Here is a 13981-nt window from a genome sequence, read left to right as displayed (position 1 = left end):
GGCATAGTGGCAGAGTCCCCCAATATACTGCAGGGCAATTCATGTCACGATGTGACAGGGCTTCACTGCCTCCTCACACACACACAGGACGGGGTCACACCACACCGCCAGGCCACTCTGCTCCGCCTGCTCAAACACACTCATCCCATAACAGACCACATAACTCTGGACAAGGGACATGGAGGAGGAGACGCACGACTCCATCTTCAGGACAGGTCTCTGTCTGTGTCACGCCCTGGCCTTAGTATTCTTTGTTTCCTTTATTATTTTAGTTAGGTCAGGGTGTGACATGGGGAATGTATGTGTTTTTGTATTGTCTAGGGTGGTTGTATGGTTTAGGGGGTTAAGTAGAGTAGATGGGTTTGTGTTTAGTGTAGGTGTCTAGCTGTGTCTATGGTTGCCTGAATGGTTCTCAATCAGAGACAGATGTCATTAATTGTCTCTGATTGGGAGCCATATTTAAGACAGCCATAGGCACTAGGTTAATGTGGGTAATTGTCTATGTTATACGTTTGTAGCTTGTGTGTGCACTAACGTTTATAGCTTCACGGTCGTTTGTTTGTTTTGTTAGTTTTTTTGTAAGAGTGTTTCTTTTCGTGTTACGTCTTCGTCAAAAAAATTAAAGGAAGATGTATTTCTCACACGCTGCGCCTTGGTCCACTTCTTCTCCTCACTACGACGATCGTGACAGTCTGTCCCCTGACTTTCCCTTTGAAACTGGGAAGAGATACAGAAAGATTTATGCAAGTTGATTGAGATTGAGGAGGACTGACTCTTGAAAAAGTGTTGACTGTCGTAAGGCTGTTAATCAATCCCAACAGTGACACCAGTCATCATACCATATTACCACAGTCACAATGTGCTTGTTTAACTGCCGTGAATACCATGATGACATTATTACCATGTCTATCCCATAGAGATCACATTATGTTCTATCTTTATGGTTTGTCCTGCCAAACAGAAAACATGCTAACTTAAAGTGTCTGATGATACAGGCATGGAGACTTGAATCAGAATTTAATTTTAAATCAAATTCTATTGGTCACATACACGTGTTAGCAGATGTTATTGCGGGTGTTGTGAAATGCTTGTGCTTCTAGTTCCGACAGTGCAGCAATATTTAACAAGTAATATCTAACAATTTCACAACATATACCCAATACACATAAAGGAATGGAATTAAGAATATATAAACATATAGATGAGCAATGTCAGAGCGGTATAAACTAAGATACAGTAGAATAGTATAGACTATTATACAGTTTATACATATGAGATGAGTAATGCAAGATATGTAAACATTATTAGAGTGCCATTATTAAAGTGAGTAGTGTTCCATTTATTAAAGTGGCCAATGATTTCAAGTCTATGTATATAGGCAGCAGCCTCTCTGTGTTAGTGATGGCTATTTAACAGTCTGATGGCCTTGAGATAGATGTTTTTCAGTCTCTCAGTCCCAGCTTTGATGCACCTGTACTAACCTCGCCTTCTGGGTGATAGCGGGGTGAACAGGCAGTGGCTCGGTGGTTGTTGTCCTTGATGATCTTTTTGGCCTTCCTGTGACATCGGGTGCTGTAGGTGTCCTGGAGGGCAGGTAGTTTGCCCCCGGTGATGCGTTGTGCAAACCGCATTACCCTCTGGAGATCCCTGCGGTTGTGGGCGGTGCAGTTGCCGTACCAGGCGGTGATACAGCCAGACAGGATGCTCTCAATTGTGCATCTGTAAAAGTTTGTGAGGGTTTTAGGTGACAAGCCACATTTCTTCAGCCTTCTGAAATTGAAGAGGCACTCTTACGACTTCTTCACCACACAGTCTGTGTGGGTGGACCATTTCAGTTTGTCAGTGATGTGTATGCTGAGGAACTTAAAACTTTCCACCTTCTCCACTACTGTCCCGTCGATGTGGTTGGGGGATGCTCCCTCTGCTGTTTCCTGAATTTATGGTCATATCCATGATATATGAGTCTGATACAGGATTATGCCACAAAATACATTGTTCTTAATCATAATCAAAAGAGATGCTAGTGTACTACTAATTAACGATGTAGACATTCTGTCTTACAACGGCTGACTAAAATGACACAGAAACACCTATACCAAAGTCCATAACACTCCCAAATAACACCTTATAACCAAAAGCAAATTATAAGCTTTTGAATTGAATGAATGAAAATGTAACTTCATTAGAAATGTAATGAGTGCATGAAATACATAACTTACTCGGATGTATTTATGGAGATGACCTTGTTGGCAGTTATCAGTAGATGCGGTGCCTAGATGGAATGGGCAGACATTGCAGGTTTGCAGGGTGTTACATGTTACATGTTTTGCTGTATGATAGTAGCGACACCCTAAGGCTTTGGGGCCCAACACAGTGGTAGACTGGATACGAACAGGTTATAAACTCAGACTGGATACTATCTTATTGTACATGTGTGTATGACCATACTAACTAACTGAGTGTGTGTCAGCCAACATATGTCTCTTATACTATCCCACACTGCTTTGGTAATAACATTTTCCCCACCTGACATGTACAGTGCCCTAATTATTGGGAGTGAGGCATTTTTTCTTCTTTTGGCTCTATACTCCAAAAGTTCGATTTGATATCAAATAATGACTATGAGGTTAAAGGGCAGACTGTCAGCTTAATTTGAGGGTATTTTCATCCTGTCATGTGTGCTCCCTCTACGGCCTCTAGGTCATCAGGCTGCTCATTATGGCGCACATCTGTCACCATCGTTATGTGCATCTGCGCGTCATCAGACTCACCTGGACTCCATCACCTCCCTGATTACCTTCCCTATATATGTCACTCCCTTTTGTTCCTTCCCCAGGCATTATTGTTTCTGTTTCTGTTCCAGTGTTAAGTGTATGCGTTGTTCTTGTTTTGCTTTATGTCGCATTTATTTATTAAAAACACTCACTCCCTGAACTTGCTTCCTGACTCTCAGCGCACATCGTTACACATCCACATTGGGTGAACCGTTTAGAAATTTGACGTAGTCCCCCCCCATTTTAGAGAACCAAACGTATTGGGACAAATTCACTTATTAAAGGTTAAGTATTTGGTCCCATATTCATAACACACAATGACTACATCAAGCTTGTGACACTACAAATTAGTGAGAAAATTATACACACAAATATCATTCACCCTAAGACATGCTAACATCTCACCCTTGCAAAAAAGGGGAGGTTAGCATTTTTGGGGATGGATGATATTTGTGTGTCTGTAATTTTATCACTCATCATTATTCACGATTCATTCAGGATTATCCGTAATCATGGTAATATCCACTTATATGTAGAATTGTTTAGAAACATATTCTGTTATTTTTTTACAATAAAAGTGACTCCAGAATGACACAATACATTATTACATTATTTACCGTTCATTTCAATTGGGCACAAAATAATCTGAAACACAACCAAAACAAACAGCAAATTAATTTGAGACACATGCTTGATGTAGTCATTGTGTGTTATGGGACCAAATACTTAGTTTTTACTACTTTAAAATACAGTGTATTCAGAAAGTTTTCAGACCCCTTGACTTTTTCCATACTTTGTTAGTTACGGCCTTATTCTAAAATATATTAAATTATGATTTGTTCTCATAAATCTACACACAATACCCCATAATGACAAAGCGAAAACAGGTTTTTAGAAATGTTTGCAAAGGTATTAAACATTAACAGAAATACCTTATTTACCTAAGTATTTGTTATGAGACTCGAAATTGAGCTCAGGTGCATCTGTTTCCATTGATCATCCTTGAGATGTTTCTATAACTTAACTGGAGTCCACCCCCAGTTGATTGGACATGATTTGGAAAGGCACACACCTATCTATATAAGGTCCCACAGTTAAAAGTGCATGTCAGAGCAAAAACCAAGCCATGAGGTCGAAGGAATTGTCCCTAGAGGTTCGAGACAGGATTGTGTCGAGACACAGATCTGGGGAAGGGTACAAAAAAATGTCTGCAGCATTGAAGGTCCCCAAGAACACAGTGGCCTCCATCATTCTTAAATGGAAGAAGTTTGGAACCACCGATTGCTTAGTTTGGCCACCCGGCCAAACTAAGCAATCGGGGGAGAAGGGCCTTGGTCAGGGGAGATGACCAAGAAACCAATGGTCACTCTGACAGAGCTCCAGAGTTCCTCTGTGGAGATGGGAGAACCTTCAAGAAGGACAACCATCTCTGCAGAACTCCACCAATCAGGCCTTTATGGTAGAGTGGCCAGACGGAAGACAATCCTCAGTAACATGCACGTGACAGCCTTGGAGTTTGCCAAAAGGCACCTAAGGGACTCTCAGACCATGAGAAACAAGATTCTCTGGTCTGATGAAACCAAGATTGAACTATTTGGCCTGAATATCAAGCATCATGTCTGGAGGAAACCTGGCACCATCCCTACGGTAAGGCATGGTGGTGGCATCATCATGCTGTGGGAATGTTCTTCAGCAGCACGGACTGGGAGATTAGTCAGGATCGAGGGAAAGATGAACGGAGCAAAGTACAGAAAGATCCTTGATGAACACCTGCTCCAGAGCACTCAGGACCTCAGACTGGGGTGAAGGTTCACCTTCCAATACGACAACGACCCTTAGCACTCAGGCAAGACAACGCAGGAGTGGCTTTGGGACAAGTCTCTGAATGTCCTTGAGTGGACCAGCCAGAGCCCGGACTTCAACCCGATCGAACATCTCTGGAGGGACCTGAAAATAGATGTGGAGTGACGCTCCCCATCTAACCTGACAGAGCTTGAGAGGATCTGCAGAGAAGAATGGGAGAAACTTCCCAAATACAGGTGTGCCACGCTTGTAGCGTAATCTCTGCCAAAGGTGTTTCAACAAAGTACTGAGTGAAGGGTCTGAAAACTAATGTAAATGTGATATTTCAGCAAAAATGTCTAATAACCTGTTTTCTGCTTTGTCATTATGGTGTATTGTGTGTAGATTGATGAGGGGGGAAATGATTTCATCCATTTTAGAATGAGGCTGTAACGTAACATAATGTGGAAAAAGTCAAGGGGTCTGAATACTTTCTCAATGCACTGTGCATATACAGGGTGAATTTGTCCCAATACTTTTGGTCCCCTAAAATGAAGGGACTATATACAAAAAGTGCTGTAATTTCTAAACTGTTCACCCGATATGGATGAAATAACCCTCAGATTAAAACTGACAGTTGGGACTTTAACCTCGTCCAACATTTAAAGTATAGAGCCAAAAGAAGAAAAAATGCTTCACTGTCCCAATAATTATGGAGGGCACTGTATATATTCAAGATGCATTCATTTACTGTGAGAGTAATTGACTCTTCTCTAGTGTGGAAGGATCACAAACAGTTCCCACACCCTCTTAGATATCCTGTGTACCAGGCAACCTACCCCGAGCCATAAGGATAAAGAAAGCCTTTGTCTAAAGCAGGGAACAGGCAACCGATTGTGTCTGCATTCGTGTGTGCGTTTGTGCGTGCGTGCGTATGAGGCAGAGAGGGCCGCAACTTGTCTATCTGTGCACTCACGAGTGGGTGTGGTTATGTGAAAGGAGAAGGAGCTGTTTGTGCAGCAGGTGTGCGTCCGTGTGCGGGTCCGTGTGTGTCTCTCTTTAACTGGGAGCCTGTGCCTGTTACCTGAGTGGTGTTAGAGAGAGTTACCTGTGCTGTGAGGAGGGGTGCAGTAGGAAGAGACCGATGGCTAGGAGGATGTTCTTTTATTTAGACAAAGACAAAAGAGGCAGCCCTCTATCTGAGTATATCAATCAAGTATGTGGTGGGAAACTATCACAGCATTATGAAGGTCTGTTGTGAGAAACTATCACAGCATTATGAAGGTCTGTTGTGAGAAACTTCCAAGCATTATGAAGGTCTGTTGTGAGAAACTTCCAAGCATTATGAAGGTCTGTTGTGAGAAACTATCACAGCATTATGAAGGTCTGTTGTGAGAAACTATCACAGCATTATGAAGGTCTGTTGTGAGAAACTATCACAGCATTATGAAGGTCTGTTGTGAGAAACTATCACAGCATTATGAAGGTCTGTTGTGAGAAACTATCACAGCATTATGAAGGTCTGTTGTGAGAAACTATCACAGCATTATGAAGGTCTGTTGTGAGAAACTATCACAGCATTATGAAGGTTTGTTGTGAGAAACTATCACAGCATTATGAAGGTCTGTTGTGAGAAACTTCCAAGCATTATGAAGGTCTGTTGTGAGAAACTATCACAGCATTATGAAGGTCTGTTGTGAGAAACTATCACAGCATTATGAAGGTCTGTTGTGAGAAACTATCACAGCATTATGAAGGTCTGTTGTGAGAAACTATCACAGCATTATGAAGGTCTGTTGTGAGAAACTTCCAAGCATTATGAAGGTCTGTTGTGAGAAACCTCCAAGCATTATGAAGGTCTGGAAGTAGTTTCAAATTGATTCAATTCAATACTCCACTACCCCAAGACACTAGTATAAATGGTAATCATACTCACCCACTGGATGTCTGGGTTTGAAAACTCCTATACACTCCAAGAACATCCCTCACTGTTCATCATTTCCTTATAGTTAGTAACACTAGTGTAAAGTTCAGTACTCTTATTCATGGGTCAGTGGGTGAATCATTTGTGGGCCAACGGCCCAGACTGTGACTCTCTTTCTCCCTCCTCTCTCTCTCTCTCTCTGAATCTCTTGACCACTGATCATGTCATAACATCCAGGTTAAAGGTTAAACTCCGTGAGAGGAAGATGGGTCTATATTCTCAAGTGAAAGAGTGAAAGGTCACAGGGGCTGAGGATACTGTCTCACTTGGTTTGGCCGTCTGGTGAAGGGTTCTGAATGTGTGTCTGTTGTGGCTCTGGCCATGCCATCTGTAGATGAAGGAGGTGTGTGTGTGTGGAGAATAAATACAGGGGGCTGAGAGCTGTATGTGGAGCAGTCTTTAATTAAAGCAGGAAGACATGGCTCAGCAGCCGCACAGAGCCAGACCTGGGGGGGGGCAGGTGGAAGGCACTCTCCTATACATGTATCCTAGTTCAACCTCCATTGTGCTTCAATGAACAGACTTCTTCCTTAACGAGTATATCTTCCACACTGTCCACAAGAGATTGTTACATAGTGAGTGAGAGATAGAACAAACTGAAAATATCACAAAATGTTAACAGTATACATTACAAACCTGGACAATTATGAGTGGAGAGGACCTGTTTTGGCATACACAAACTGTAAGCAATGGCTTCGGGACAAGTCTCTGAATGTCCTTGAATGGCCCAGCCAGAGCCCGGACTTGAAGCCGATCTAACATCTCTGGAGAGACCTGAAAATAGCTGTGCAGTGACACTTCCCATCCAACCTGACAAAGCTTGAGAGGATCTGCAGAGAAGAATGGGAGAAACTCCCCAAATACAGGAGTGCCAAGCTTGTAGCGTCATACCCAAGAAGAATTGAGGCTGTAATCGCTGCCAAAGGTGCTTCAACAAAGCACTGAGTAAAGGGTCTGAATACTAATGTAAATGTTATATTTCAGTTTTTTATTTTTTATAAATGTGCCAAAATCTCTAAAAAACTGTTTTTGCTTTGTCATTATGGGGTATTGTGTGTAGATTCATGAGGAAAAACATTTATTTAATCAATTTTAGAATGTGTGTGTGTGTGTGTGTGTGTGTGTGTGTGTGTGTGTGTGTGTGTGTGTGTGTGTGTGTGTGTGTGTGTGTGTGTGTGTGTGTGTGTGTGTGTGTGTGTGTGTGTGTGTGTGTGTGGATAGAAGCTGTTGGCTTGTGGATAGAAGCTGTTCAGGAGCCTGTTGGTGTCAGACTTGATGAACGGTACCGCTTGCCGTGCGGAAACAGAGAGAACAGTCTATTGCTTGGGTGGCTGGAGTCTTTAACAATTTTCTGGGCCTACCTTTAGACACTGCCTGACGTAGAGATCCTGGATGGATGGAGCTTGGCCTCAGTGATGTACTGGGCTGTCCGCTCCTCCCTCTGTAGCGCCATGCAATCGAGGGGAGTGCTGTTTCCATACCAAGCAGTGATGCAGACAGTTAAGATGCTCTAAATGGTGCAGCTGTAGAGTTTTTCGAGGATTTGAGGGCCCATGCCAAACCTTTTCAACTTCCTGAGGGGGAAGAGCCGATGTTGCGCCTTCTTCAGGACTGTGCCCGTGTGAGTGGACCATTTTAAGTCCTTAATGATTTGTACACTGAGGAACTTGAAGTTCTCGACCTGCTCAACTGCATTTCATGCCTTCTATAGAGGGAAGCAGGAACGAGACCAAATTATGAAGTGTTTAATAGAGATAAGTTAATACAATATAGCCTACAGTCGGTGCTGTTTTACCAGATATGGCAAGAGGATATTATGTTGGCAATTGAAGGTTATGGCAAAAACTTTTTCTCCTTTCTTCTGCAGCTCCCATGTGTTCTCTCAGTCATGCTTCCTGGGTATGGATTCTTCCCTCTCCCTGACTTCCAGCCTCATCTACACGCCTTCCGTTTCCGAGGAAAGAGCCCCATCATGTGGATCCCGGTCTCAGGCGAGTCCCAGGCTTTGAGCGAGGCCCCGGACAACATGCCTCTCCTCCGGCAGTGCCACCACAAGCACATCGCTGTGTGTCAGCAGGAGACTCTGACCTTCATCGAGCTGCAGCCGCCTGTGACACCTAGTGTCAAAGGCTGGGGCTCCCCAAGTGCAGACACTCAACGCTTCAGCCCGTTGTCTCTGAATCATCGTAAACACACAAGTGAAGCACAAATTGGCAGTGGGAGAAGTAAACCTGATTATTACACTGATACTGATACGGACCTGAGTTTAGACTCTCAGACGCTAGGGGGCGAGGTTGAGCTGGTTATCCAGGAAGATATCAGGACTAACCCTCCAGTGCAGGAGCAGTATGAGAGACCCATGACGGTGTCATCTGTGTTTCTTCCCCTCCACGCAGCCCTCAGCCTGCCCCTGTCCCTCCCTCTGTCCTCCCTGTACAGAGACACAGACTCCTGGGACTCTCAGCCACCTGGCTCTCCATCCTCTCCTGAGCTTCCGTGGCTGCAGAGCCCAGATACCTGTCGACCCCAGAGGAGGTCATCACAGAGCTCCCTCAGGGAAAAGTCCATCCGTATGTACAGTATCTATCCATTTCACATCTTCAACTCTCTGTTAGTCCTCATCATGAGAATGTTTTATCCCCCTTCCCCTATTTTTATCTGTAGGACTTCAAAATCACACTTACTTCAGAAATATTTTGCACAAGGCCATATCCAATGTGACTGGACTGTAATTCGGGTGGGGGCATTTTCACCTGAGTCTTGTTTGTGTTGTGTCCTAGGGCGTAAGGTGCGGGTGTATTCACCAGACAGCCTGAGTGACGAGTCTCTGGCCAGCCCCATTCTGGACGGCGACTACCTTTTCCCAGGACCCTTTGACTTCTTTCTGGAAGAGGACCTCAGGGGAGACCCCCAAACCCCCGACCCCCCAAAGATTCCACCTCTGTCCGCAGAGCCACATCGGTCGTCAGAGGACCCCTCTGTCTTGAACTCTGGGGCTGTAGAGAATTCCTCGGCCACCGGGGGGAGCGCTTTAGCCTGCTCTCGTATGGCGGAACATGAGCGGCGGCGCTTCTCTGCCTCTGAGCTGATCTCACGGCTGCAGCTGTCCCAGAGGAAGAACTCGTTCACGCTAAAGCTAGGCAAGTCGCTGTCGGCTCGCGTGGCTTCCCGTGACAGGCAGACCTCCAGCAACCTCAGCCCCAGCTCTGACTGTAAGTGTCCCGCATTAGCCAAAAATGCTAATAAATAATTTAGCAATTTGAGGCAACATTCTGTGGTGGTTGTGTGTCTGCTAGTTTCCTCCACCTCCATCTAGAGGTCTTCATGGGTCCACCTGACCCGATATGCATAAATTAATTTAAAGAAATAAAACAAGACCGTTCCAAATGGACCCTTGGACAGTCAGACCCAAAAAGGACCTTGGAAAACAGACCCAAACAGACCCATGCTGGTTCAGATCCGAGAGACCCGTTCAGATCCGAGAGTAGAGGGAAGGAGAGAAAGAAATCTCCAACTGGGCGCTGCCAGTGCCATCAATAAACAAGCTATAATGGCCAAATGATCCACAGTTATGTGTACTTAAAACCTGCCAATAACAAATTACAAAAAAAATATTGTTGTTTTTCAATGTGTATATTCAAAACATATAGTCTATTGTTTTAATGGTTTTTTATTTCCTAAAACAAGAATTGTGTACAACATGGTTTAGCTGTCAGAGATTTGAGCACTAAATGCATCAGGGCATTGCTTGCATATAGGCATAGGTCTGGGCGTCCACTGTATGATATTCATATAAAAAAACATTAAGGGAGACAAGTTTAGGCCTAGCCCTAGAGAGACCAAGACAAAGATAGAGATATGCCTGCATCATGTTCCCGACATCGACATGCATTTCTTTATACTTGTCAGATAAGCTACTACTGCTTTACAGATACAGTGGGGAGAACAAGTATTTGATACACTGCTGATTTTGCAGGTTTTCCTACTTACAAAGCATGTAGAGGTCTGTAATTTTTATCATAGGTACACTTCAACTGTGAGAGACGGAATCTAAAACAAAAATCCAGAAAATCAAATTGTATGATTTTTAAGTAATTAATTTGCATTTTATTGCATTATATTTTTAGATTAAAGGAGTAACTCTGGTAGGCCTAAAACATTATTCCCACTGTCGGAGTCAGTTGTAGTGCCGACGCGCACTGCCTTCACAGGCCTGCAGTAGCTAAACCTATTCTAAACCTAATAATAGCCATACCATCGGTCCTCCCCTCCTGCTCCGTGGCTCGACGACTCATTGCGAGCTCACAGAACAGGGCTCCGGGCAGCCGAGCGGAAATGGAGGAAAACTCGCCTCCCTGCGGACCTGGCATCCTTTCACTCCCTCCTCTCTACATTCTCCTCTTCTGTCTCTGCTGCTAAAGCCAATTTCTACCACTCTAAATTCCAAGCATCTGCCTCTAACCCTAGGAAGCTCTTTGCCACCTTCTCCTCCCTCCTGAATCCTCCTCCCCCTCCTCCCCCCTCCTCCCTCTCTGCTGATGACTTCGTCAACCATTTTGAAAAGAAGGTCGACGACATCCGATCCTCGTTTGCTAAGTCAAACGACACCGCTGGTTCTGCTCACACTGCCCTACCCTGTGCTTTGACCTCTTTCTCCCCTCTCTCTCCAGATGAAATCTCGCGTCTTGTGACGGCCGGCCGCCCAACAACCTGCCCGCTTGACCCTATCCCCTCCTCTCTTCTCCAGACCATTTCCGGAGACCTTCTCCCTTACCTCACCTCGCTCATCAACTCATCCTTGACCGCTGGCTACGTCCCTTCCGTCTTCAAGAGAGCGAGAGTTGCACCCCTTCTGAAAAAACCTACACTCGATCCCTCCGATGTCAACAACTACAGACCAGTATCCCTTCTTTCTTTTCTCTCCAAAACTCTTGAACGTGCCGTCCTTGGCCAGCTCTCCTGCTATCTCTCTCAGAATGACCTTCTTGATCCAAATCAGTCAGGTTTCAAGACTAGTCATTCAACTGAGACTGCTCTTCTCTGTGTCACGGAGGCGCTCCGCACTGCTAAAGCTAACTCTCTCTCCTCTGCTCTCATCCTTCTAGACCTATCGGCTGCCTTTGATACTGTGAACCATCAGATCCTCCTCTCCACCCTCTCCGAGCTGGGCATCTCCGGCGCGGCCCACGCTTGGATTGCGTCCTACCTGACAGGTCGCTCCTACCAGGTGGCGTGGCGAGAATCTGTCTCCGCACTACGTGCTCTCACCACTGGTGTCCCCCAGGGCTCTGTTCTAGGCCCTCTCCTATTCTCGCTATACACCAAGTCACTTGGCTCTGTCATATCCTCACATGGTCTCTCCTATCATTGCTATGCAGACGACACACAATTAATCTTCTCCTTTCCCCCCTCTGATAACCAGGTGGTGAATCGCATCTCTGCATGTCTGGCAGACATATCAGTGTGGATGACGGATCACCACCTCAAGCTGAACCTCGGCAAGACGGAGCTGCTCTTCCTCCCGGGGAAGGACTGCCCGTTCCATGATCTCGCCATCACGGTTGACAACTCCATTGTGTCCTCCTCCCAGAGTGCTAAGAACCTTGGCGTGATCCTGGACAACACCCTGTCGTTCTCAACTAACATCAAGGCGGTGACCCGTTCCTGTAGGTTCATGCTCTACAACATTCGCAGAGTACGACCCTGCCTCACGCAGGAAGCGGCGCAGGTCCTAATCCAGGCACTTGTCATCTCCCGTCTGGATTACTGCAACTCGCTGTTGGCTGGGCTCCCTGCCTGTGCCATTAAACCCCTACAACTCATCCAGAACGCCGCAGCCCGTCTGGTGTTCAACTTTCCCAAGTTCTCTCACGTCACCCCGCTCCTCCGCTCTCTCCACTGGCTTCCAGTTGAAGCTCGCATCCGCTACAAGACCATGGTGCTTGCCTACGGAGCTGTGAGGGGAACGGCACCTCCGTACCTTCAGGCTCTGATCAGGCCCTACACCCAAACAAGGGCACTGCGTTCATCCACCTCTGGCCTGCTCGCCTCCCTACCTCTGAGGAAGTACAGTTCCCGCTCAGCCCAGTCAAAACTGTTCGCTGCTCTGGCACCCCAATGGTGGAACAAACTCCCTCACGACGCCAGGTCAGCGGAGTCAATCACCACCTTCCGGAGACACCTGAAACCCCACCTCTTTAAGGAATACCTAGGATAGGATAAAGTAATCCTTCTAACCCCCCCCCCCCCCCTTAAAAGAGTTAGATGCACTATTGTAAAGTGGTTGTTCCACTGGATATCATAAGGTGAATGCACCAATTTGTAAGTCGCTCTGGATAAGAGCGTCTGCTAAATGACTTAAATAAATGTAAATGTACCACACCCAACTTTCACATAAATTGCTTAACTTTATTAGGGTAAGATTAAAAGTAAGTCAAGTCATTGTTTACGTCTTGCCTTCTATGGTTTTTCCTTTTCATGGTTTGAGTGCGAGTAGCATAGTGGGCCTACAGGTAATTATATTATATTGCAACAAACACGTTACAAATGGAACTTAATTTGGCCAACAAAAATGGCAAAACAGAATTAAATCTTTAAAAAAGTTTTGAACAGGCTTATATTGCAGCTATTACCAACAAAGGTGATTGCCTACCTTAGTCTTACCCAACAAATGACAGTAATAGGCTAATGCTATTTATTTTACAACAGGCCTATAATAATAATAATGACTAAACAATTGATAATAAATACTAAATAAATAAATAAAATGTAGAAAATTGCATCAAACCTAAAGAGCAAGTTGCAGACAGTCCATTTGGCCTCGCAAACGTTCTTCTCATCTTTGTCCACTACAATATTTAAACTTGTCCCCGAGGACATTCCCCTTATCGGCTTCTCTTCACTATACTCTTTGTCCTCTAACTTTCGTTTTACTTCAATGAAAGAGAATCCATCTTTGCAATCAACAGTAGCCTCGGCCAAGGCTTTGTTTACTCTCTCTCTCTCTCTCTCTCTCTCTCTCTCTCTCTCTCTCTCTCTCTCTCTCTCTCTCTCTCTCTCTCTCTCTCTCTCTCTCACTCTCACTCTCACTCTCTCTCTCACTCTCACTCTCACTCTCTGTGTGTCTCTGTGTCTTTGTCTCTCTCTTTCTCTCCCCTAAGCAGCAGGTCACACGTGAGGTGAGCAGCTGGAACCAGTTTCAGCTGGACATAAGCTATACGTTTAATTGAGTTGCAATTGGCTGACACAGATAACAAGCTTGCGCAGTTCTCATCACACAAACAGTAAATTAACAGAGGACAGGTCCAAATGGGTCCAGTCAGTAAATCAATTTTAATTGCACATGCCCGAGACCCATGGCAATTATATCCGACCCACCCAGATCCAAGACAAAAGTCAGAATTTAAGACCCGGGCCTGCTCCTGTCCTGGGTTGGATCTCA

General features: G+C 45.0%; 2 protein-coding genes across 3 annotated transcripts in view; both read left to right on the top strand.

Annotated features, from left to right (window-relative positions):
- LOC139557339 (anoctamin-7-like) overlaps positions 1-13981 on the top strand; it is a 262338-nt gene that overhangs the window by 82134 nt on the left and 166223 nt on the right. The gene's annotated exons all lie outside the window — the stretch shown is intronic.
- Positions 1-13981, top strand: part of LOC139557334 (rho guanine nucleotide exchange factor 19-like) — a 35612-nt gene that overhangs the window by 13854 nt on the left and 7777 nt on the right. Inside the window, exons 2-4 of one of the 2 annotated variants that reach the window (XM_071372007.1) lie at positions 7908-8161; positions 8408-9110; positions 9321-9752. In XM_071372007.1, the coding sequence (XP_071228108.1) occupies positions 8132-8161; positions 8408-9110; positions 9321-9752 (1165 nt within the window). In that variant the 5' untranslated portion in view covers positions 7908-8131. The remainder of the gene's footprint in view (positions 1-7907; positions 8162-8407; positions 9111-9320; positions 9753-13981) is intronic. The other variant, XM_071372008.1, reaches the window with a different exon arrangement.

The sequence above is a fragment of the Salvelinus alpinus genome, chromosome 28 (assembly GCF_045679555.1).
Source record: "Salvelinus alpinus chromosome 28, SLU_Salpinus.1, whole genome shotgun sequence".
In the NCBI taxonomy this organism is placed as follows: Eukaryota; Metazoa; Chordata; class Actinopteri; order Salmoniformes; family Salmonidae; genus Salvelinus; species Salvelinus alpinus.
Note: the sequence above shows the minus strand (reverse complement) of the source record. Positions and strands in the feature narration are given on the sequence as shown.